Source organism: Ctenopharyngodon idella, chromosome 3 (assembly GCF_019924925.1).
Source record: "Ctenopharyngodon idella isolate HZGC_01 chromosome 3, HZGC01, whole genome shotgun sequence".
NCBI lineage: Eukaryota > Metazoa > Chordata > Actinopteri > Cypriniformes > Xenocyprididae > Ctenopharyngodon > Ctenopharyngodon idella.
In genome coordinates, this window is record NC_067222.1 from 46442992 (window position 1) to 46469091 (window position 26100).

Here is a 26100-nt window from a genome sequence, read left to right on the forward strand (position 1 = left end):
GCCCGCTCTAAGCTGGACTCGAACCCAGGTCCACTGGCATGGGAGTCGGGCCCTCTAACAAGGAGGCTAAAGACCGCAGTCTCTAGTGTCAGTCACTAGAGCACCTCTTGAGATGAGGGAAGTGAGGTTTACACGCACAGCTCTTACTAGCCTACGTCTGTTACACTTAACCCCCTAAACCTCACTCCCATCCGGGTCACGGCACCAATGTAACCCCTCCTGTTCAAACCACCCGCTCTAAGCGGCTCACAGCTCTTATTAGCCTACGTCTGTTACACTGACACCTTCTTCACCAGATCCACCATCAAGTGACACTAATATTTGATGCCGTTCAGTACTTGCTCTGCAGTAAATCGCTGAGCCATTTCAAGTTTTGCTGATGATACTTGTGTATTCTTTTGTTTTATGCCTGCAGTAATTATGAGTGAAACATCACATTATCATTATGTATCAGACATTGCCACCTTGAGGAATAAAGGTGAATTGCACTTATAGGGTCATCAGAGATTTAATAATTGTTGCGCAGAAAAAACATACTTACACTATTGCACTATTACCCAAAACACTTTTTACAAAAAAATGTATTCAAGAAACAGACATTATTTTATAATTTTATATTGTTTCTAGTTGTATAGTTTATAATAAATAGATTGAGGAATACTAAGAAGGTTGATGTCTAACTTTAAAAAATGAACGAATGGGAGGGTGGTGAAAGACATCCCGGGTTGATAAAGACCCGAGTTATGCATTTAAGAGTTAATGTGTATTGAACACAGAAGGTAAAAAACAAAATTGCAAAATTCTGCAGGACCTAAATATACCATGAAAATGCAATTCTTGTTCCATTAGAAGCACTTTGTGCAAACTCTCAGTTCTTTCTCTGTTGCTCAGAGACAGCGTGTTGTGCTGAAAGTCATTTTCTGTGGCGTTGGCTGATCACAGTAGGACTGCAATCACAGGTATTCAAAGAGGCTCTGAAAAGCCCCGCTGTCTGACTCATTTGAGTACTACAGAGAATACTAAATGATTTGCAAAAACTTTCCGTGCATGTCCACCTACCTGCCCAGCCAGCATCTCATAGAGGAGCACGCCGTACGCCCACCAGTCCACTGATTTACCGTACGGCTGATAGGCGATTATCTGTGGAGGAAGAGGAAATGAACATGTGCATCATTTTTCTGTCCAGTCATTCATTCAACTCTCATGGGCTCTTAGGAAACTCTATTCAATCTCCATTCATTTGTCAAGAGCACAATGCACATTTTATTACTGCTCAAGGGGCTCACTCTGCTATTTTTTACCATTTGGTGCATGTAATAATTGCTTTTTTCCCCTCACCAGTCCATTTACACCCACATATTCAGCACATACACACTAATGAGTGTGTATAATCACAGGGGAAGTTAATGAGAGCTTTGTTAAGCATAGAGACTGTATGTTTCATGTCACACTCTTCCTCTTCATGTGTGCTTTAGAAATGACTGCGTAGTTGTGCCACTTTCCACAAATAGAGAACAAATTGGTGCTCTATTACTTTTTTAAAAGCAATAACATCACTGATGCCATATTCTTTAGAGAGAACTACATAAAATTAGTATAGCATGAAAAGCAGCTAGTTTTAAATCCACTAAAAATCTGTAGACACCCCTTCGCAAATCATAAAACAATGATTTTGATATAGATTGAATTAAAAAAAAAAAGTAAAAAAAAAAAATATATATTTTATAAAATTGAACTTTTCTACAGCATGATGGGAAGACAAGAAAATATTCTCATTATATTTTCTAATATAATGTAGTGTATACGTCAAGCACAATCATTCATCCCTGTTACCAAAATTATTATGAGAAAAAATGTCTAAGAATTTAATAGAATTTTTTTTTTAACTTAATGGAATTATAGGTTTAACATAACTACAAACTAATATTTGGTCCATATTAAATATAAGGTGCATATAAAACACTTCATTTATTTTATTTTTTATTTTGTTTACTGCTAAGGACAAAATAAAAAGATCATACCATTTTTAGTCTGACCTCCTGAGTTTTGTAATGTGTTGTTCTTGGAAGGCAGTGAACCGCTGCTACACGGTTGCTCATACAGGCCTTAGTTCCAAAATAAAACATCATAAAATAATCATCTGGATGCTGTGGATGAGTGTTTGAGTGACACACAGGTTGTTTTGGTGAGGAACAGGAAGCACTTGAGTGTCTAATACACTGCATTAACGGTAAGGTCACACACTCACAGACATAGTGCAGACTGTCTACCAGCATCCACATCAACGGCCTGACCTTAAAAGTCCTCATACACAACACACACAGATAAACAGATGAATACATACTACAGTCATACTAATAAAACTGAAGTCTTGAGAAATGTTGTTTCACATCGCTACATGAGCTCATGACTTTTTTCCTATAAGGCCATTGAATTTCATTCAGGCTCTGTATAAGAATACTTAATAGTAAAAAATGGCCTAGCACAGTGTTTCTCCTAGGGCATCTGTCTAAATAAACCTGAGGGTCTGCATGAAAACAAAGTCAATATATCATTCTGACCCTCTGGTACTGTTCGCGTGTGTCATGTCACAGAAGGAGACAGACAGGTGAGTAACACAAACACAGTCTTTATTTAAATCAGAGACAAGGATCTGGACAGAGGAGATGAATGGTAAGTATATTGTAGAGTTCACGTTGAAGTATGACTTAGCTGAAAGTAATATAATGTCTCTTTGCAGGATTGGTAGGAGGACTGAAGACAGACGGATGACGGATGACGGATGGCAGAAGACAGAAGGCAGATGAATCAGGTAAGTAGCAGGTAAGTAGTCTTGAGGTTCATATTGATGAGACCAGACAAGAGAGTGCAGGACTCCGTGACAGCGTGTCTGTCAAAAATGACCAAATATTTTTTTTTTTTTTTTTTTAAATGAAATGATGGTACTATACTTTAGATTGATGATGTTTTTTTAATTAATATTTTGTATTTTTAAGGGATTTTATTGCACTAAATTATATTTATGCAGTAGTTATAATCCATTTATTAGTGGATCTGAAAATGAAATTTCCAACTTAAACTGTCATAAATCTTGAATGCTTTGGAGTACAGACTTTAGTTTGGTCTCTTTTTAAAGACGACACTTGGCAGATTATTGCTGAAGTGAAAAAAGTTTAATGAATTTGTAACAATTTTACATTTATTGTTATGAAAAATGCACAAAAATACCATTTTCAATTTTTATATAAAATATATACACTATATTGCCAAAAGTTTTGGGAGGCCTGCCTTTACGTGCACATGAACTTTAATGACATCCCATTCTTAATCTATATTGTTTAATATGGAGTTGGCCCACCCTTTGCAGCTATAACAGCCTCAACTCTTCTGTGGACACTTTCCACAAGGTTTAGGAGTGTGTTTATGGGAATTTTTGACCATTCTTCTAGAAGCGCATTTGTGAGGTCAGGCAGTGATGTTGGCGAGAAGGCCTGGCTCGCAGTCTCCGCTCTAATTCATCCCAAAGGTGTTCTATCGGGTTGAGGTGCAGGCCAGTCAAGTTCCTCCACACCAAACTTGCTCATCCATGTCTTTATGGACCTTGCTTTGTGCACTGGTGCGCAGTCATGTTGGAACAGGAAGGGGCCATCCCCAAACTGTTCCCATAAAGTTGGGAAATTGTCCAAAATGTCTTGGTATGCTGAAACATTAAGAGTTCCTTTCACTGGAACTAAGGGGCCAAGCCCAAACCCTGAAAAACAACCCCACACCATAATCCCCCCTCCACCAAACTTTACACTTGGCACAATACAGTCAGGCAAGTACTGTTCTCCTGGCAACCGCCAAACCCAGACTCGTCCATTGGATTGCCAGACAGAGAAGTGTGATTTGAGAGTCGAGAGATTCGAGAGTCTCTAGAGTCCAGTGGTGGCGTGCTTTACACCACTGCATCCGATTCTTTGCATTACACTTGGTGATGTAAGGCTTGGATGCAGCTGCTTGGGCATGGAAACCCATTCCATGAAGCTCTCTATGCACTGTTCTTGAGCTAATCTGAAGGCCACACGAAGTTTGGAAGTCTGTAGCTATTGACTCTGCAGAAAGTTGGCGACTTCTGCGCACTGTGTGCCTCAGCATGCGCTGACCCCGCTCTGTGATTTTACGTGGCCTACCACTTCGTGGCTGAGTTGCTGTTGTTCCCAATCGCTACCACTTTGTTTTGATACAACTAACAGTTGACCGTGGAATATTTAGTAGTGAGGAAATTTCACAAATTGACTTATTGCACAGGTGGCAACCTATCACGGTACCACGCTTGAATTCACTGAGCTCATGAGAGCGACCCATTCTTTCACAAATGTGTGTAGAAGCAGTCTGCATGCCTACGTGCTTGATTTTATACACCTGTGGCCATGGAAGTAATTGGAACACCTGAATTCAATGATTTGGAGGGGTGTCTCAATACTTCTGGCAATATAGTGTATATTTTCCAAAACACGTTTTACTCTAAAACTGTGAGAAAATCAAAGCCATAAATCTAAACAAGCCGTGTTCCAAATTTGAGGTTGATATCTCAAAAAATTAGCTTTCAGTAAGAATTTGTTTGGGCGCAGTACCAAACGTTTCCAACAGATGAAATTCATCTCCGATTCATTTCCAATGCTGTCATTTTTTTCACCATTCTGATGAAGTAAAAAAAAAAAAAAAAAACTAACATTTTTGGTCAAAAATGATGAAACAACATCAGAGTGTTTAATAAGAAGAATAGGTGGATCTCGCTTCAGGATTGCGTCTACAGTAAACAAGAGCCCTTTTCCTTTGTGTGTTCAGGTATTTTTCCATTTGGTTTCCTTGATTTTGTGCACATATGACCAGAATCTGTCCTGTCCAATTTATGGAGATGTCTATTTAGTCTAAAAATAGTAGTTGTTTTATTATTTGTTATGCAACACCACTATGACAAATTGTCACATGTTCAAACACATTGAGCTGGTGTTGTCACGTAAGCGACTTCAGATCTGTCTCATGTCATTTTCCCCTCTTTTTCCACACCATCTCTCCACCATCCACTGTCAATAAAATAGCAGGTAGTGTAGCTGTTGATTAAGTCTTCTCCAGCTCCTGTTTCCATTGATCTATTCATGGGGTTACAATTGTTTTTGGAACAGGAAGGTCAATATATCTGATTGTTTCTTCATTAGCATTTGTCTACAGACAGGATGTCCAATAAAGACAGTATGAGATTTGAAAGCAAACACAACACAATGAGCGCAAAGGATAGAAAGTACCATAGGTTGTGTACTCCTTGAAGTACCACGGTACATGGTAATGATTTGGTAAGTTACCACATGACATAGAAGAACCATTTTTGGTTCATCAAAGAACTTTTCTTTTTAATAGAGCCGCTTTTTTTGTAATGTAAAGAACATTTTAAAAATCTTAAAGACCCTTTTTTCCACTATAAAGAACCTTTTGTGAAGTAGATGTTAAAGGTTCTTCATGGAACATAAGCCAATAAAGAACCTTTATTTTTAATAGTGTGTATGGTACCACCACAACACCTTTTTTATAGGGAGCCTTTTCCCAGAAAGCAACAGCCACTTTTGAAGTCTGAAGAACCAAACATCTGCTGCTCAGACCAATCATCTAGAGAACTGTATGTACAAAAATAAAAACGTCATTGTGTTTCCAAAAATACAATCCCATCTGCAGTAACATAAAGGCTGCAGCCGAGGCCTGTGTGTGATTGGCTGTGGACAGATGAAGAGGTGGGCTGCTTCTGGATGAATAAATGAGTCTGTCAGGACACAGACGTGCTGTATTTTCTAATGGATATGCTGAGATGGTCCAGTCACACTGACCTTCTTTACATTCAGAATACGCTGTAGGCCGTGATGACATGCTGGTGGGAGGGCAGCATTTTCAGCAGCGTGTGTGTATGTGTGTGTGTTCTCTCGGCAAACCTGCATTATTCTGCATCTGTATGATTGTATTGAATCTATAGAGCTTTTCCTCATGGGCTCTGAGCATCAATGTGTGAGTTAAAGGGAATAGTTCATTGGGATTGATGGCTCAACCTGACTGAAAAGCATCATGTAAACACCTCAATCAGTCAGGCTGAGCTCGATAGGGAATACGGATGAAAGCTCGATACAAATGAAATTTCAGTCTGATTAAAAACGGTTGGTGTAGAACCTAAATAATCTGTTTAAGGAGAAAATTTTACCCATGTAAGCCCTTGAATATGACTCAGTCGGATTCAAAAATACCTAGTACACATGTGCAGTGCCATCTGAATGCATTTAAACTCTTCTGTTTAAATGATTATCAGGGTCACTGATCAGACATGAGGAAATCAATAAGTGAGGAATTAGATGAAGCCGGGAGCTTTCATGACACATGAGCTGAAGACATCAGGATGACACATGAAAGAATGCAAAGAACCTGTACGAAATCTGCAGCTATATGCAGTATAAAGAGATGAAAGTTTGCTCAAATCCTTCACGCACATAAAAACACACACACACACACACACACACACACACACACACACACACACACACACACACACATTTTTGCATCTAAGCACCAACATCCAATATCATCCATTTTAAAAGCTATCATTGCGCTATAAGGATCCTGCCAGAAATACATCATGTTTATGTTTGCTTTCTCTCTTCCCACCTACAATATGCTTTTTTACACTGTGCATCTCCTTTGTGTCATAACGCTGGAAGAGAGTATGATGTCCCTGCTACCCACACTGCTCTGCCGCTACCCCCACACGTTGTGTTTTCATGTTTTATGGGGACTTTCCATAGACATAATGATTTTTATACTGTACAAACTGTATATTCTCTCCCCAACCCTACCCATCACAGAAAACTTTCTGCATTTTTACATTTTCAAAAAACATCACCTAGTATGATTTATAAGCAGTTTTCCTCATGGGGACCAAAAAATGTCCCCACAAGAACAAGAATTTTGGATACTGCCATTTTTGTAGGGACAATCTGTTCTGATAACATAGGGTTTACCTGAACCACACGTGCACACACACACACACACACACACACACACACACACACACACACACACACACACAGGTTTGTTTTGCTATCTTAGTGAGGACAATCCATAGACGTAATGGTTTTTATACTGTACAAACTGTACATTCTATCCCCCTACACCCCTAAACCTACCCATCACACAAAACATTCTGCATTTTTACATTTTTAATAAAACATTGTTTAGTATGTTTTTAAAGCTATTTTAACTATGAGGACCCATGAAATGTCCTCATATTTCATGTTTACGTTGTAATACCAGTGTAATACCCATGTTATTATACAAATTTGTGTCCTTATAAATCATGAAAACAAACACACACACACACACACACACACACACACACACACACACACACGTCAAGATGTCACAAGATGTCAAGCTGCCACAGTGGAAATTTCACAGAGCTAATCTACAGGTCAGTATCACTGGGGCTTTGCAAAAGAGAGCAAATTAAAATGTGGCTATTAGTGAATGGCGTGGCCATGTATGTAACACACACACACACACGCACACACACATAAAAAAACATTTTTTGTTTTCAAATTTAGCAACAAAAACTTTCCGAAAATATTCAGCAACAAAAGATGCAAGATTTACCTAAATAATCAAAGCGTTTGTTTCAATTGTTACATTTTTTTAAATATGAAAAAAGTTTTTTTAATGAATGAATTATTATTTATTATAAATGAATTATATTAATATAGACTAAATAGTTACTAATCAAAATTAAACAAATTAAAATGGTGAACTATGTAATTTCAGACTTCGCTAAACATGACTAATGACTGAATAAATGGTGTGGGTTTTGGGACAGAACTACCCATTTGGCACAACTTAATTATATTAATAATAACTTGTGAAATTAGTTTTATTAAATATTTTATTGTTATTAAAGCTGCAGTCCATAACTTTTTTTTGGCTAAAAATGATCCAAAATCAATTTTTGAGCAAGTACATAACCAGCCAGTGTTCAAAACTATCTCCTTACCTTAGCTCGATTCACAACAGTAAACTTTATTAATGTTTTATAATTCGAGTGGTACCGGTGAGTTTCTGCTGGAAATTTGAGCATGCCGCTGTTCGTCTTTGCGTTATTACATGATGTTTACATGTTTGCGTCTGTTTACATAAAGAACGAGTCCCAGCTAGTAGACTATATCATGTGAGGATGCTGCAGGCGGAGGATCATTTATATAGCCTCTTCTCACAGCAGCTGCAATAATTAAACTTATTTTGATGGCAGATTGTATGGTATGACAAATTAACGTTAGAGATGAGACTGTAAAATTGAAATCTACAGGTAACGCTAATACACACTAAATACATATAGTCACGCAATGTTGATGTTGTTAACATTAACAATTTGAGAACAAAGTATAACAATAATAATAATTTGCACCGTTTGATGTGATATGAGCTAAACGATCATTAGATTTAAAGGGTTAGTTCACCCAAAAATGAAAATAATGTTATTTATTACTCACCCTCATGTTGTTCTACACCTGTAAGACCTTCGTTCATCTTCAGAACACAAATTAAGATATTTTTGATGAAATCCGATGACTCAGTAAGGCCAAGATCCAGTAAGGGACTCAAAACATATTTAAAACAGTTCATGTGAGTTCAGTGGTTCTATCTTAATATTATAAAGCGACAAGAATACTTTTTGTGCGCCAAAAAAACAAAATAACGACTTTTTAACAATATCTAGTGATGGGCCAGTTTCAAAACACTGCTTCATGAAGCTTCTGAGCTTTATGATTTTTTTGTTTTGAATTAGTGATTTGAATCTCCTATCAAACTGCTGAAATCACATGACTTTGGCGCTCCGATCCACTGATTCGGTTCATAAAGCTCTGAAGCATTGTTTTGAAATCGCCCATCACTAGATATTGTTGAAAAGTTGTTGTTTTTTTTGTTTTTTTTTGGCACACAAAAAGTATTCTCGTCGCTTTATAATATTAAGGTAGAATCACTGAACTCACATGAAATGTTTCAAATATGTTTTAGTACCTTTCTGGACCTTGAGAGTTTCAATGGCTTTGCTCTCAATAGAGGCCTCACTGAGCCATCGGATTTTATCAAAAATATCTTAATTTGTGTTCCGAAGATGAACGAAGGTCTTACGGGTGTAGAATGACATGAGGGTGAGTAATTAATGACATTATTTTCATTTTGGGGTGAACTAACCCTTTAATCACCATTGGCAGTGCGATTGTAATGCTTTTTTTTCTCAGCTGGTCAGAATAAAAGTGGCAACTTCAACTTTTTTTCCTTTTCAAACAAATTATCATTACAGGGGCAGATTATTGATTAATAAAAACTTATTTCCGCACAGTTCCTTGCACAATACTATATTATAACCTCAAAACACTTCTATCATAATGCACGATTTGTAAACTAATACATTTTGACGTTTGCATCACATAACCAGCTCCATATATATGGCTTTTCTGACATAGTAAACTTGCTTGTTAGCTCACCTGGTACAGTGTTGTATGTGCGACGTGAAGCGCTCATGTCCCGTGAAACACTAGCTGAAAACTGTGTTTTCATCTCACATTTGCTTTTGTTAACACTATCGATTAGTGTTAGTGTCAGGTTTAGTGTATGTGGTACATTATGTTCAAAATGAAATTTCACTAGATTCACGTTCATTTGTTTCGGATAAAACTGAACATGGTTTTAGAGCCATTCACATATGACATTTCACTTTGAAATGTTTAAGAAGCAACATAATATCATTTTACAGAAATGTCAAAACAAGGAAGATTTTCCTATGAGCCTGGGTTGTCTAATGTTGTATGAGTTGTATGTTTATGAGGTTTTGAGTCTGGTTGATAGGTCAGCAAGGGTGAGGAGTTTCATGCCTGAGGTCGTGTCCTACATGCAGTGAATATGACAGACGCATCACAACTCCTTCCTGTCCGGGTCACTTGTTTTCAGCAACTCTCAACCCAGACCCATTAAAAGGCTAGAAAATTCAACTATCACTCACTCTTGAGCTGGAGTTTGACAACCTCACTCCTCATTGACTTTCATTATATTTATGAACGGCCAAGATAAACCTCCTTTCGTTTTCCACAGAAGAAAGAAAGTCATACAGGTTTTTTTTTTTTTGGTGGTGGTGGTGGGGTGCATCTCTCACCTCCGGGGCGATGTAATCCGGTGTTCCGCAGAAGGTGCGTGTTGTCATGCCCTCATACATGTTTTCCTTACACATGCCGAAGTCTGCGATCTTGATATGGCCCTCGGAGTCCAACATCACATTATCCAACTTCAGATCTCTGAGGACAAAATACACAAACCAGGTGTATGAAATTCACCTCAGATAACTGATGTTCACGAAAAAATGCTGTGCCTTGCCTCGGCAGACAGCTGACAGTTAATAGTGTGGTCTTTAGCTGTGGGTGTGAGCGGGCAGTGAGCGAGGAGGACAGGGCGACCTCCGCCACGCTCAGCCTTCATCATAAAAGAGCATGATTAATGAGAGCTGAACGCTGCAGCCCTGCAGGGACGGGGAACGGCGAGCGAGGAGCTGAATGCAGACAGCTCTGCAGATAAACAGCCTTTCTTACAGAGTGACTCATTCTCTGGACAGGAGTATTTATACTGCACTTCATGGGCGTTTCGGACCTGCTAAACCCTGAGTAATGTTGTTTACTCCAAGTAATATGTGTTTTCAATGACACTTGAGTTTCTATTTGCACACAAGTGTGTTCTCCACACAATGTCTATAAATTTCATCATTTACAGCTAGCATTCCTCTAGAATGTGGATATGTTAACTATCGCAAATAACAGGGGGGAGCTGACAGTTTAAAGGGATAGTTCACCCAAAAATTAAAATTATCCCATAATTTACTCACCCTCAAGCCATGCTAGGTGTATATGACCATCTTCTTTCAGACGAACACAATCAGAGATATATTTAAAAATATCCTTGCTCCTCGATGCTTTATAATGGTTGTGAATGGGTTTTGAAGCAAAAAATAATGCATCCATCCATAATAAAAGTTATCCATACAGCTCCAGGGGGTTAATAAAGGCCTCTTATAGCTAAGCGATGCATTTTTGTAAGAAAAATATCCATATTTAAAACTTTATAAATTAAAATAACTAGCCTCCGGTGGACGACTGTACACATTGGCCCCTTATTTATCAAACGATCGTACTCCAGAAAACTGTGCGTACGCTCGTTTCCTTCAAAATTTGGCATTTATCAATATGAGCATGAGCGGTGACTACGATCAAATCTCACGTCAGGTCTCAGCTCGTGTACGCACGTTTTTGAGTCAGCGGGAACTTGCGAGCAGCATAGTAAATCTGGTGGAGAACTGTTATGAGAAAATGTATATTATTTTCCTGACCCACAATCACTCACTAACCTATCATTAACCATTACACGACACAATTAAAATGTCAAAAATTAAATTAAATTAAATTAGAATAGATGCGTGTCTAAAAATACCGCAAATGTTTTTTTCTTTCCAGGGATTTCGCTTTGGATGCACAAATGGCAACATCGACAGAACATTAGGATTCACACATCATGCACCTCCAACGCAGAGAAAAACAGAATATAGCCTACAAGAAATAAAATAATAGGACTACATGAAATATATTTCACTGAAATAATTAACAGATTAGCAAAACAAAAGAGAAAAACTGTGCATCAAGTAGGGCTAGTACAGGTTACGCTCATTTGACGCGTCGTATTCGTTTTCTTTATTTCATTAAATCCAATTGATCGCGCGGGCACCTCACTCACACATGCAGACACATATCAGTTCTAGTGTTGCTAACGTTACATTTTAGCCATTTATCAGCAAACTAAAATGCAGACAAAAGTAACACTTGCTCAGTTTAAAGGTCCGCTATAGGTGTACACCTGTACCAGTCGGCACGCGCAACGTCCATCCAGACACATTTTGCGCATGTGAAGGATGATGTTTTACGTGGATATTGAAACAAGAGTGAAATACAAAGCCTTGTTTACATAAGGAACAGTAGTTCAGCAAGCAATAATTGTTACATCGCGAATATGGAAATGTTTGGATTCTTCCCGAATGAGAGAGGTAGGCGAGCCCAATTCGGTTTTGCTTTAAATAAATTCATTTCTGCTTTATAATGAATGCCACTATAGCCTAATTTGTGTTGCAATTTATAATATATAGCTACTTATTTTTCGTTCTTGTTCTGTTCTGAATAAAATAAATTTAAAGGATTTTCTGTGGAGTGAGGAGGGGTACTAAAATAAACAAGTTTATATATGTAAATAATGTTTGTAAGTTTTTCGTTTTATTTAAATTAATTTTATTGTTTGCAATTACGAGGTTAAGGGGTGTTTTTAGAGTAAGATAAATTTCTTTTTCATGTGATTACTTACTCTTCATGGTCGGGTCTGTGTCGTAAACTATAGGGTGAGGCTTCTAAAATTTGGGGCGTGACATTTAAATTACGGCAGTTTTCAGCCACCACATTTATCAACACCCTTTCATTCGTGTGACGGAATTGGCTGCATACGAAAGTTTAATGAATCACACGTGAGCGTTGTCGTAAGCTGATTTTTTCGTTCGAATATACGCTGGTTTCTACGTTCGTTTGATAAACGAGGGCCATACTGCGCAAGTCGACTTGCGTCGAATGAGTAACCCGTGACGCGACGTATGACACAAGATTTAAGAGTATCGTAAGCTTAGACGCCTCTCGCGGTTCAAACAAACTGTGCACCAAACTCAAGCTCCTTTTCTCTTATATCGAAATCCTCCAAGATTTCTCTTTAAAAATTGTCATGTTAGACTTACAATCCGTGACCGGTGATTTGTTTTGCTCTATCCTCTGCGCTTCCGCGTTCGTCAATACGTTGTGCGTCAGGTCAGAGGTTGCTCTTCCTCCGCAAATCGATGTGTACGGGTGTCTGTCGGAAGTTAGTAATTTTAGTTAATAAAGTTTTAAATATGGATATTTTTCTTACAAAAACTCTTTGCTTCTCTTCAGAAGGCCTTTATTAACCCCCTGGAGCCATATGGATTACTTTTATGATGGATAGATGCATTTTTTTGGCCTTCAAAATCTCAAGCCCCATTCACTACCATTATAAAGCTTGGAAGAGCCAGGATATTTTTAAATATATCTCTGATTGTGTTTGTCTGAAAGAAGATAGTCATATACACCTAGGATGGCTTGAGGGTGAGTAAATCATGGGATAATTTTAATTTTTGGGTGAACTAACCCTTTAAGCTCAATACAACATTTTTATGAGAAAACATAGTACTGATTTTAAACCCTCCAAATGTCTTGCCCTATAGACGTCCAACATAAGTGAACAGAGTGGTGTAGGTATGACGTCAGAACCCAGAAGTCTAAATCACCACTGGTTCCTTCGAGATTTTCCTCTGGGGTTTTATAATGGGGGTTTTCAATTTATAAGTAAAATAACTCCTGTTGTAAACTTGATGATACTTTGACATTCTGTTCAACAACTTAAACTGCACACTCTCACACCCCAAACTGTCTTATCTAGTTACTTTTTAAAAACATACATTTTTAAAAAGGAGCATAACTGCTTCAAAAATTTTGTATTTAATTTGGGTATGTGTAATTTACGTTGTAGAACAAAAAGTATTGTCAAGTTATGTTTACCACAGGCTTTATTTTACACATAAATCGAAAAACCCCATTATAAAACCTAATAGAAAAATCTCGAAGGACCCAGCTTGTTGCTGTCATTATTCTTAGATTGGACAAAATACATGCTCATAAATGCAAATCATCAATCTTTTAGTTCATTTTCCAAGTTAACTCTTTCCCCACCAACATTTTAAAAAAAGTTGCCAGTCATCGGCAGCGTTTTTGATCATTTTCACAAAAATGTATTGGCTACCAGAATATTTTGTTGATGAATATCTGAACATGCAAAATATCAAAAGAAAGAACAGTTTTATTCTAGCGTCATGCATTCTTTTTTTATCAACACTTGAATGTGGGTAAGCAACATTTTGGACAAAAAGCTGAGAAAGTTGCATTTTTCCTCCCCCAAAGACTACAATGTGCATAAGCAATGATTTTATCGCTTGTTTCTGCTCCTTTTTTGCCTGTGTTTTACTTCGGAGATTCTCTACTCTTTCAAAAGATGCGTAATAGTGCCCCCTACCATATAACAGTGAAAACACGGAAAGGCAGAAAATTCTGTCAGTGGTGGGGAAAGAGTTAAAGGAACACTCCACTTTTTTTGAAAATAGGCTCATTTTTCAACACCCCTAGAGTTAAACAGTTGAGTTTTACCATTTTCGAATCCATTCAGCCGATCTCCGGGTCTGGCGGTACCACTTTTAGCATAGCTTAGCATAGTTCATTGAATCTGATTAGACCGTTAGCATCTCGCTGAAAAATGACCAAAGAGTTTTGATATTTTTCCTATTTAAAACTTGACTCTTCTGTAGTTACATCGTGTACTAAGACAGACGGAAAATGAAAAGTTCCGATTTTCTAGGCCAATATGGCTAGGAACTATACTCTCATTCCAGCGTAATAATCAAGGAACTTTGCTGCTGTACCATGGGTGCAGCAGGCGCAATGATATTACACGATGTAACTACAGAAGAGTCAAGTTAATCTGTTAATTATTTCAGTGAAATATATTTCGTGTAGTCCTATTATTTTATTCCTTGTAGGCTATATTGTTTTTCTCTGCGTTGGAGGTGCATGATGTGTGAATCCTAATGTTCTGTCGATGTTGCCATTTGCGCATCCAAAGCGAAATCCCTGCAGCAGTCGCAATGATATTACACGATGTAACTACAGAAGAGTCAAGTTTTAAATAGGAAAAATATCGAAACTCTTTGGTCATTTTTGAGCGAGATGCTAACGGTCTAATCAGATTCAGTGAACTATGCTAAGCTATGCTAAAAGTGGTACCGCCAGACCCAGAGATCGGCTGAATGGTTCGAAAACGGTAAAACTCAACTGTTTAAATCTAGGGGAGTTGGAAAATGAGTCTATTTTCAAAAAAAGTGGAGTGTTCCTTTAATATCATCAACCTTTAGGTGTACACTGACCGACATGGACTAAAAGCAATAAATAAATAAATAAATAAATAACTAAATCCAGCTGTGATTTCATGGGGCCTTTAAATATTCAGCTAATGCTATACAGTGCATCTTTTTCCTGAATTTACTGCAATTACATGGCGAATAAACTGAGGGTCTTTCTCTGTAACAGCTTTTTTTTCTCTTTCTCTTTTCTCTGCTGTAACAGCTGAAAATGGAATTTTAATAGCATTGTCTTGACACCATCTCAGCTGTTATTGGCTCCGTTCTCAGCCAATCTAATTTAATCATGTGGAGAGTCACATCTGCTCCAATCAAGTGTATTTTCCACTGATGCTGACATCGTCTGACTTAATCTACTGTACAAGATCTTCTGTGCTCCTCAATTCAGTGTAGGGCAATGGCTATGTAATACTTAAGGACAAAAGTACAGATACACACTCACCTGTAAATAATTCCCTTCCTATGAAGAAAGAACAGTCCGACAGCAATCTCTGCTGCATAGAATCTGTCAACACACCACAGTGTAGATTAGTTAGCATCACACATTCAAAAAGATGTAAAGGACTTTTGTTTTTTGTGTAATTCTCAGTCTAGTATTAGTCCTTACAAGAAGCAAAGGAAACAAATGTGTCTTTGTTCAAGCGTTGATAGTTCCAGCAGAATTTTTCTCGCCTCTGTTGACCAGGCGAAAAAATGTTGTGAGCGCAGACATTGTTTTGCTCGTGCAGACATATATTAGAATAACAATATGAACAGGAGCAGCTCTCTTATGAACACAGGCATCATATGTTTCCTCATTATATGTTTGCAGTTTTATTTATGAGTGTTGACTGAGCAAATGTTTCTTTGTGTTTAGAACTTTCTGTGCATGGCGTAAGAAATATGAACATGCTGAGAGTCTTTTATACTGTATGTTTTCACATTGTGACATTTTTAAGCACGTTTCCATACAAATTCTTGTTTTGCATTCTCCTAAATGAAAAAAAAAAAAAAGCATTCTCATTACTGTAATATGACAAAAATATGTTGTTTTAATTATGTATTCAACATAGAATATTTGTTGTACTGAATCTAATACAAATCAATTTTCACTTGTAAAAAATGTTTAGTTTGCTTAAAGGTGCAGTGTGTAAATTTTAGTGGCATATAGTGGTGAGATTGCGAATTGCAATATAGAGGAGCTACAGTGGCCAACACAGGACAAAAATGTCATCGTCTGAGACAGCAGAGAGTAGCCAGTCAAGCAAACGTGCTCTGTAGAGCAGTTTGTCCGTTTAGGGCTACTGTAGAAACATGCCGGTGCAAAATGGCGACTTCCATGTAAGGGGACCCACGGTGTATGTAGATAGAAATGGCTCATTCTAAGGTAATAAAAACATAATGGTTCATTATGTAAGGTCTTTATACAGCAATGAAAACATAGTTATGTATATTATATTCCATTTCTGTCAATAGATCCTCCTACAATTTACACATTGCACCTTTAACTTTTTGAGTTATCTTTTTACATTGACTCAGTTAAGTTAGAATATTAAGTATTCAGCTTGTCAAATTTAGTTATTTGAACTAATAAAATTTAGTTGGAATAACTTTATGAAAGTAAGGTTAATTTTTTTTAAGTTTTCAGTGCAAAAGTTCACTGTAAAAATGTAAACTTTTAGTAGGAGACCTCCAAAACAAAATTCAGAACCTTTAAAATAGCATAATAGGGGAACTTTAAGTGATTTTCACATGAAATGTAATTATAATTGCAAAATAACTATACTAATTCCTAAGATAAGTGGACGCTACCTGCTGAATTATACATGTGTACATGGTCATGCAACAATGTAGCATACTACTTTTTGAAATGTTTATAGCTGCATACTGCTTCACATGATTTTTAATTTAGCAGTACATTATATTATAGGTACTACTTAGTATGCATTATGCAGTGTTTGCCACACAAACACTGTCTGGACAAACCAGCATGTTCAGTCACATCAAAAATGGCATGTTTGGCTTGACTAATGAGCTCATCATTATTCTGTACTCATGTGTATTGATACATGTACATGTCTTACACGGCTTGTGGCTCCTTAAACTTGCCCACTTGCTGGATGTGATACATCAGATCTCCACCGTTAATGTACTCCATTACAAAGTACAGACGATCCTGACAAAAGACAAACAATATAAATAGTACAGCTGCAGAAAATTAATTGATTCAGTACTGAATCAATCCATGTATACTGACATCAGATCAGACAGAATGTTTTTGACATATTGATGTAACAGACACATTAGTGACCACACCAAGAGATTCTGCTTTGACCTTCCTTTTTCCTTCTCAGATTAGAAAGCAGGACAGATGGCATATTGACTAACACATTAACTCAAATGACACGACTGAAGCATTTCTTGAATATCTGTTATGCTTCTCAGGGCTCAACAGAACGGAGGGCCAGTGATAGGTTGCCACTGACATTCTCACATTTGTTGATCATGTACATCCATTTCATGTCTTGCAAATTGGTTTTATGTAACATATTCTACATTTTTGCTGCAAATTCTGCTTATTTGTCACTAAGATATCACCTTTCTAACAGAAGAGGTTTTGATAATTTTGGAAGCATCAGTAAGAACGTGTTGAAAACGACAAACCAGTCAGTAAAGATCTTCATTGTATGCCGATATATTTATATTTGGTAATACCTGAGTCATTACTAGTGGGTTACCATGATGTTTACTTTAGAATTAATTATACATTATGCATTTATGAAGTTTTATTATTAATTATGAACCTCCTGTATATGGTAGTTTCTGGTAGTCCTCTGGAAGGTATGAAAAAAAATAGAAGTTATTGATTAGCTAATAGCGAACTAGCTCATTCAATGGAGTGCTATTACTTACAATATGGGTGTAACAATACACAGAAGTCATAGTTTGGTACATACCTCGGTTTTGGGGTCACGGTTTGGTATGATTTCGGTACAATAGGAAAAATGGTCACACTTCAGTTTAGGGTCCAATTCTCACTATTAACTAACTATTAACTATGACTTTTGCCTCAATAAACCACCACTAATTACTCTTTTTCCTTGTTGTGGTGGTTAGCAAACAGCGTTGCATTACCACGTGCGCCCCCTTCTGGATTAGAGGGTGAATCGCCTGTGACGTCCATACTACATGGTTCAGGACGAATGCATGTACCGTTACACCCTAGTAGTTACTAGAATGTTAATATTGCGTTACTCGTTTATTCATGTGTAGTTATTCATTAATGATGGGACAGTATTACCCACACTGAGTAACAGACTACTTTTTTGAGTATGTTTATGTAAGTGCATTGGTTTATGGGTGTGGGAGGGTTAGTTTAGGACACTACCGCAACATCCACAACACAACATACGTTGGTGAGCAGCACTGCAGAGATTTCAGCAGAGCGACGTCACCTCACTCTGACACCAGTTGTGTTGTAGGAGCATTGTGACCATCCCACGGGGAGTTACAGTGTTTGGAGTGAAATGCAAGTGGACATGATGGCTGGTTTGCTGTCAGTGTGCAGCTCATGAATATTTAGTGAGGGCATGCTGGGATCTGTTGCATTATTCATCAGCAGGATGCCCATACTGAGAGCGGCCTGCTGTGACTCCTGGAGGAGCTTCCCCTGTCTGAGTCTGATGCATGCAAAACCCCCAAACACACACACTGTTCATATCAGCTGTTTACATACATTTTTCTTTGAAACACAGACAGAGAATTTGAAGATGCAACTCTTTTTGATACAATGACAGTTCACTGTTAAGCTCCAGTAAAAGCAGTTATAAAAAAAATCACAGAATTTATTTTAAGTCTTCTGAAGCCATACGATAGCTTTGTGTGAGGGTGAAATTACAGTTGTTGACTGAAAATAGCCCTGAAATCAAATATGGCACCAAAATATCTTGTCTCAAGTCAATTATGTTTGATCACATGATATGAAAAATAATCTAAAAAAAAAAAAAAAATGAAAAGAGTGTGCCATTTATTTAAAGTGCATGTTTATATTGTTCTAACTGAAAATCATGGTCTCCGTTTAAACCTGTTTTGCTTAGTTTGACTAAAAGCAAATAACACTCCCCACAGAAAAAATTAATAGTATTTTTTCTTGACACCAGAGTGTTAATTTGCAGGACACATTTAGGTAGCTTTAGGCCCCGTTTACACTTGTGCATTTTCGTTTTAAAACGCATAAGTTTTGCTACGGTTATGCCTGTCGTTTACAGTACGCCGGCATTTTCGAACCTCGAAAACTGAGACTTTAGAAAAAACTGCAGAATCCGATTTAGTTTGAAAATGCCGGGGTTGTGTTTCAGTGTAAATGGACCAAAACGGAGACTTTTGAAAACGATGGCTTGGCTACCCACGTTTGCTCTGCGTATCCTTGACAACCGTGTAAACAATAACATGGAGACTGAACTGTGATCTTTGCTGGCTTTGTTATAATTTTTATTATAACAATATTTTTATATTGGGGAAATGATATATTTTTGATTACTATCAAATCAGTTTGAATAAAAACAAATATAATTTGAAAAAAAAAAAAAATCATAAATTTAGGTTTGATATATATGGTCACTGTGAATTGTCATTGCATGGAAAAGATGTGAATAAGGATTTTACAAAATAAAAGAACAGAAGATCATAGATTTTCAGAATGAGGATGAGAAAATTAATTTGGACTTTTGTGTCTGCTGTCTTCTAGTACTGAAAGAGCTAATACAAATACAGAGATGCTTCAAAATACACACAGTAGATATAAAGAGATGCATTTCTCACCACAGTCTGGAAGCAGGAGTGCAGCTGGGTGAGGAAAGGTGGCTTTTCTCTCTGGGCCAACACTCTCTTCTCCACCATTGTGCATTCCACATCATCATCCTGGATCACCACATCCTTCTTAAGGATTTTAATGGCATACAGCTCCTCAGTGGACTTCATCTCTGCCAACATCACCTTTGTTGAAAACAAACACACACGTTGAGTGGAAACTTTGTTAGTTAGTCAGTCATTTCGCATATGCTTCTTAAGGTGTGGTCATATTTACTGTTGCTATTTTGCAAGCGAAATTAAGTCGTTCCAATTTGAATCCGCATCTTCGGGAGTTTCGCATGAGGGTAAAAATGTCCCCCCACAGATTTTACTTATTTTCAAGTTGGTCACATGAATTCACACCACTGACCAACGGAAATCTGCTTGGTTTGAATGTGACTTCTGTGTAAGCTGTGCTTTATGCATTTCTATACTATTACTGAGAAACAAAGTCTTTCTGTGAAAGAAGCAGTAGCTGGATTTTCTTTATCTTATTTTTGGAAGACATTCATGCATTTTTTGAGGCACTTAATAAAAAGTTGAAATATGCTTGATCACACATGTATTTTGTTTGTTAGGAGAGTTATGTTACACTTTCTGACAGATGGATATTCTGACCACAAAAATTAAGGGGCATAACTCATGTCAGCACCCATAAAGTCAAAAGTATACTACCCTTGTTCGCGTTCTGCTCCGGTTCACGGACAGTCCATGTGATCACTCTCTCAATGGAGTGTACTTTAAATGATCTGCATGATCAACCGTGCGCTAGACAAAGAGTAAAATGCGAAAAATGTGGGACTAAGCATGTTCTTGCTAAGCACTGTTGTTCTAAAAACTACGGACGCCAAAAAAAAAAAAAAAAAAAAAAAACAATTTAAAAGATAATTGCAACTTTTTATCTCGCAATTCTGACTCGCAACTACGAGTTATAAAGTCAGAATTGCGGGATATAAACTCACAATTCTGACTTTTTCTCGCAATTCTGACATTATAACTCGCAATTGTGACTTTATATCATGCAATTCTGTCTTTATATCTCGCAATTCTGACTTTATAACATGCAATTGCGACTTTATATCACTCAATTCTGTCTTTATAACTCAGAAAAAGTCAGAATCGCAAGATGTAAACTGAATTGTGAGAAAAAAAAAGTCAGAATTGTGAGATAAAAAGTCGCAAATAACCTTTTCAGTGGTGGAAACAAGCTCCCATAAAAATGTTCTGTGTTTTGGGTTAATACTGAGTGCTTGTACATGTCAGAAACACTTGGGATGTGACTGACCTTCCCAAAACTGCCTTTGCCAAGAAGAGCCAGGAAATGGAAGTCATTGAGTCGAACTCTGTCCATGTTTCCGGATGGCAAACTGAAGCGTCGGTGATCAGTGGGAGTGATGACTTTCTTTCCAGGACCAAACTTGGCTTTCTACAAGAGTGATGGAGAGTGATCAGAAACCAAACACATGTCTGGCACTGACAATTCTGTTGTGTGCTCAACTAGACAATATGGCACTTCTCAGACATGTGCTGTAACATGGTCAGGCCTGTGTGAAAATGACAGGTCATGCAGAATAAGGTGTGCTGGGCTTGAAAGACATCCACAACTGCTGGGGAGAGACAGGAAAACGCTGTGGAGATCTTCAGGCCTGTGCTGTACAGCTAATCTGACAAATCACAACTGCTGGAAATATCCAGGCTGTGATCCATACCCTTTTCAAAAACGGTTCTGTGTACTGTAAAGTGTATCATGATGAACTTGAGCGTGCTTGACTCTATCTTGGTTGAATTAAAGGCCATTCACACTAACTGTGATTCAAAAGGTCACTCAGTCCCTGGTCGTTGAAATGGCATTGCTAGTCGATTGCTGTATCCAACTGGATCAGGCAGCGAGTCACATGAGCTTCAGATCATGATTTTACTGTATCGCACCACATAGCCTGTTCACTAGGGTTTAATCCATTGATTTTAATTGTGATGGTATGCTAAAAGGATGTAGAGGAAAAAAACATCTTTAACATACTTTTGTAAAAACATATTTTTCTAGAAAAGTGGGCCCAGTTGTCACAAAATCCAATTCACTGTATTTACATTCTTGATTTCAAACAGACTTGGCTGCCCTACAGTTAACCTCTGCTCCATTTTGTTGCTCTGCCTTCGGTTGCTGTCATTCCTGAAACCTCAAATGGCCAGCTCAATGAAAATTTATGAGACTGATCGCTCCAAATCGCTGTCAGTTTGAACACCCCTTTAGGGTGCAGAATGCTAAATTAACCTGACTCATGGTTGACAAAGAGGCCATCTTTCAAATAATGAAAAAGTCTGCTTAATGAAGATCTGAGAGGTCGAAACATGTACACACTTTCCTATAGCCTTTTCATCATTGCAAGTCTCCTGTGTTGACTGTCAGATGTTTGAGAAGGTCTGTTAACTGTAAGCATGAAGTGAACAGTATGGACACTTTCACTGAAGCATGATGTTGCTCTGTATGTGGCATCCGTATCTAGTGGAGCTGAGCGAGACTCTTCATGGCTCAACAGTCGACAGTGATAATGAGGGGCCGTCACCCTCCTTCAAAACCTGCAATTACACCTCCAGCGTCTTTCACACACTCTCATTCTACACTGTACTTTCTTTTGCTTTCTACTATAACAATCTCCTCCATCCTGTTATTTAGGTGTAAAAACCCACAGACAGCATCTAGAGCACTAATGCACTCTTTATTTTTTTTCCCTATCTGCTAATTATAGCTCTCCACTGTGGTCAGTTGTGTTAGACTACACCACACTTTTCCCAGTGTGCAAGGGTCAGTCTACAAACGGGTGCCTTTTGTGTTCCTCATTAACATATGTCTAAACAATGACTTTAACAGAAAACAGTTGACACTTTTTTCTGTCATTATAGGTATTTTTCTATTTTTTTTCTCAACAAAGTTTGAGAAATGTTTTTTTTTGTATCTTTTTTTTTTTTATTATTTTTTTTTTGTCTATTTTTTGTGTACCCTCAGCTTGAATTGGCACAATGACATTTATTAAAGAGTTAGTTCACCCAAAAATGAAAATTATGTCATTAATTACTCACCCTCATGTCGCTCCACACCTGTAAGATATTTTTGATAAAATCCCATGGCTCAGTGAGGCCTCCATTGACAGCAAGACAATTAACACTTTCAATTCCCAGAAAGCTACTAAAGACGTATTTAAAACAGTTCATGTGACCACAGTGGTTCAACCTTTTGAAGCGATGTGAATAGTTTTTGGAGTGTACTTTACAAAACAAAATAACTTGATGGGCGATTTCAAAACACTGCTTAACGAAACTTTACAAATCTTTTGTTTCTAATCACTTTTGTTTCTAAGTCACGCCCCCCAGTGGTGAACCACTGAAATTTCGAAACACTTATGACATAACAAAGCCTCGTTTACTGAAACCACGTGACTTTGGTGATCTGAACCACTGATTCGAAACAAAAGATTCATAAAGCTTCGAAGCTTCATGAAGCAGTGTTTTGAAATCGCCCGTCACTAGATATTGTCGAATAAAGTCGTTATTTAGTTTTTTTGGTGCACAAAAAGTATTCTTATCGCTTCATAACATTAAGGTTGAACCACTGTAGTCATGAACTGTTTTAAATATGTTTTTAGTAGCTTTCTGGGCAAAAATATCTTACTTTGTGTTCCGAAGATGAACTAGGTCTGATGATGGTGAGTAATTAATGACAGAATTTATTATTTTTGGGTGAACTAACCCTTTAACACTAAAACATTCATCATCATAGAATGTTTAAAATCCTAATGAAATTGACTTTAAATATCACCTTTTCATAATGGAAATGTAGATAATGTGTCTGAAGTGAGAGGAACACCATCACCCTCATTCAGACCTGTGTGTCCTCTGACTGAGACCATGACAGAGAAATTCCATAATCATAAGAATAATAAGAATAATCAAAGGTTTCAGATGCCAGTTTAATTTGAAGCTGCGGTCATAAATCCTTTCACGTTGTTAATGATTTCCCAGTATAGTTAGTATAGTGTCATCCTAATGTCCTCCAGAAATAACATGCAGGTGTGCAGCATGGTTAATGTTCTGCACAATTATGAGATGTTACACAAGAATGTGACTAATTTGCAGCTGCATTAATGAATGAATCAATGTATGATTTTTTCATGATTTCAGAGTTTCTCACTCTGCTTTTCAATGAAAGATCCCTAACGGATATAGCTGCTGTCAGCATCTGCTTGCATCAAGGCAAAGATACTTTGCCACTGGTTCTGGTACCAACACAAATAGGTGGAATGCTGTTTTCAACTCATGAGCAGCTATTATCATCACACTCCAAAAATATCTGAATGCAGGTTGCATGAATTCATGATTACGAGCTCATCGCATTCAAGTTTCGAAATGGGAGGGCGTTCATGTGTAATTTTTACCTAGGAAACTCGTATTTATGATCATTCCGAGAGCACGTGAAGGCAGCATATGTTGCTATTCTTAGTGTTTCTATTCTCATGTCACTGCCTCCTTAGCATCAATCTTTTATGTTGTATTCCTCATTTGTAAAACCGTCTGTTAACTGTACATCTGTTGGTGACAAACTTATGAAGAGAGCCGTCGTGTGGTTGATTTTAGATTCACCAGGCTCACATATGAAACATGACTTCTATAACAGCAGAACTAGTCTTATACAGCAATTCAAAAACTAATGTCATATTTTCTGGAAACCAAATATACATTACCATAAACATCACACACCTGTCAAACACTACCATAAAGTATTCTTTGCTCTGAAATATACTAAAGACTCATGTAAGGCTAAAATGTACATGTTTTTCAGAGATTACATTGAATGCTGGATTTCTTTTTGCAAAATAATAGCATGGAATCGGTTTTGTCACCTGAATTTAGATGATTTTTTTTTTTTTTTTTTTTTGATGTGGACAATGATATTTTGGTAACACATCTATTTAGAGTGTCCTTGTTACGTTACATGCACTCCAAAAAATAAATAAATAAATAAATAAATAAATAAATAAAATTAGGCCTAAATGTAAGTTTTATGTACTTGAATGGCATATATGACTGATAGTAATGCATCACATTAAATGTATTAGTTTGTTTATGTTATAACAGTGTAATTCAAATGAATGGAAATTTTATATGCAATTCAAATACACAAATCTTACATTTAGGCCTAAATGTTTATTTGAGTCTACTTAATTTGGTAATACATTATGTTATATAATTAGAAGCAACTAACCCTAAACCAAACCCTAACCTATATGTTAATTAATATTACTCAGTACTTACTGTGTAAATATATTGTAACACGGACACCTTAAAATAAAGTGCTACCCACTTTTTTTAGTGTCCCTGTTACACATCTTACATGTACTTACTAGTAATAACACTAAATTATGCATAACGTACATATTTTTCACTTCTATGTACTTTCATTAAAGCATAGAGATACAATGTACTTCTGTTAAACATACATGTTGATCTGTGAAACTACTACATTATCTCAGCGTTCATATTTGCAACTACAAAGGTTAAGGTGAAGATTGGCTTGGGTAGGACTCAATAAACACATCCAATGTAAAAACATCCCATGTTCACAGAGGAAGAGTTACCATTTAGCCACACCACTCATCTCCCCATAATTTCCTGTTTCTTGTGTCTCTATTATACTATTATAATAGTATATGTAAATTATAGTAGTATGCATATAATAGTATTGTACTATTTTCAATAGTATGTAGGAAAATGTAATTACATATATAATTACAATTGTAACTACAATGTAATAACATATATCTACAAAATACATACATTGTAATACATTTTAAGCTAAACACACAGTAGTCAAAGACACCTAATATAAAGTGGGACCATATTTTGTACACATATAATGTACTTTCAGTATTCCTTGACCATACATGTAGCAAATATTGTCCAGACAATGAAGCAATAATGCATTATTATGAGTATATTCTCACATGCATACATTTAAGGATTGAACATTAACATTTCATTAGCATGGTTCTCTTTGAGAAATAGTAAACATTCAAACACAGAAGAGTTATCATGTGCTGCCCCCTATTGGAGATCTCATGTAAGTGAGCTCTACCCCTGCATGCAAACCCAAA

The 26100-nt window shown here is 37.1% G+C and overlaps 1 protein-coding gene across 2 annotated transcripts in view; it reads right to left on the reverse strand.

Annotated features, from left to right (window-relative positions):
- prkcab (protein kinase C, alpha, b) overlaps positions 1-26100 on the reverse strand; it is a 186318-nt gene that overhangs the window by 12403 nt on the left and 147815 nt on the right. For both annotated transcript variants that reach the window (XM_051887145.1, XM_051887146.1), the window contains 6 exons: positions 21240-21380; positions 19925-20098; positions 17188-17279; positions 15567-15629; positions 10220-10358; positions 1060-1140 (listed from right to left, as the gene is read on the reverse strand). In XM_051887145.1, coding sequence (XP_051743105.1) covers positions 1060-1140; positions 10220-10358; positions 15567-15629; positions 17188-17279; positions 19925-20098; positions 21240-21380 — 690 coding nt within the window. The remainder of the gene's footprint in view (positions 1-1059; positions 1141-10219; positions 10359-15566; positions 15630-17187; positions 17280-19924; positions 20099-21239; positions 21381-26100) is intronic.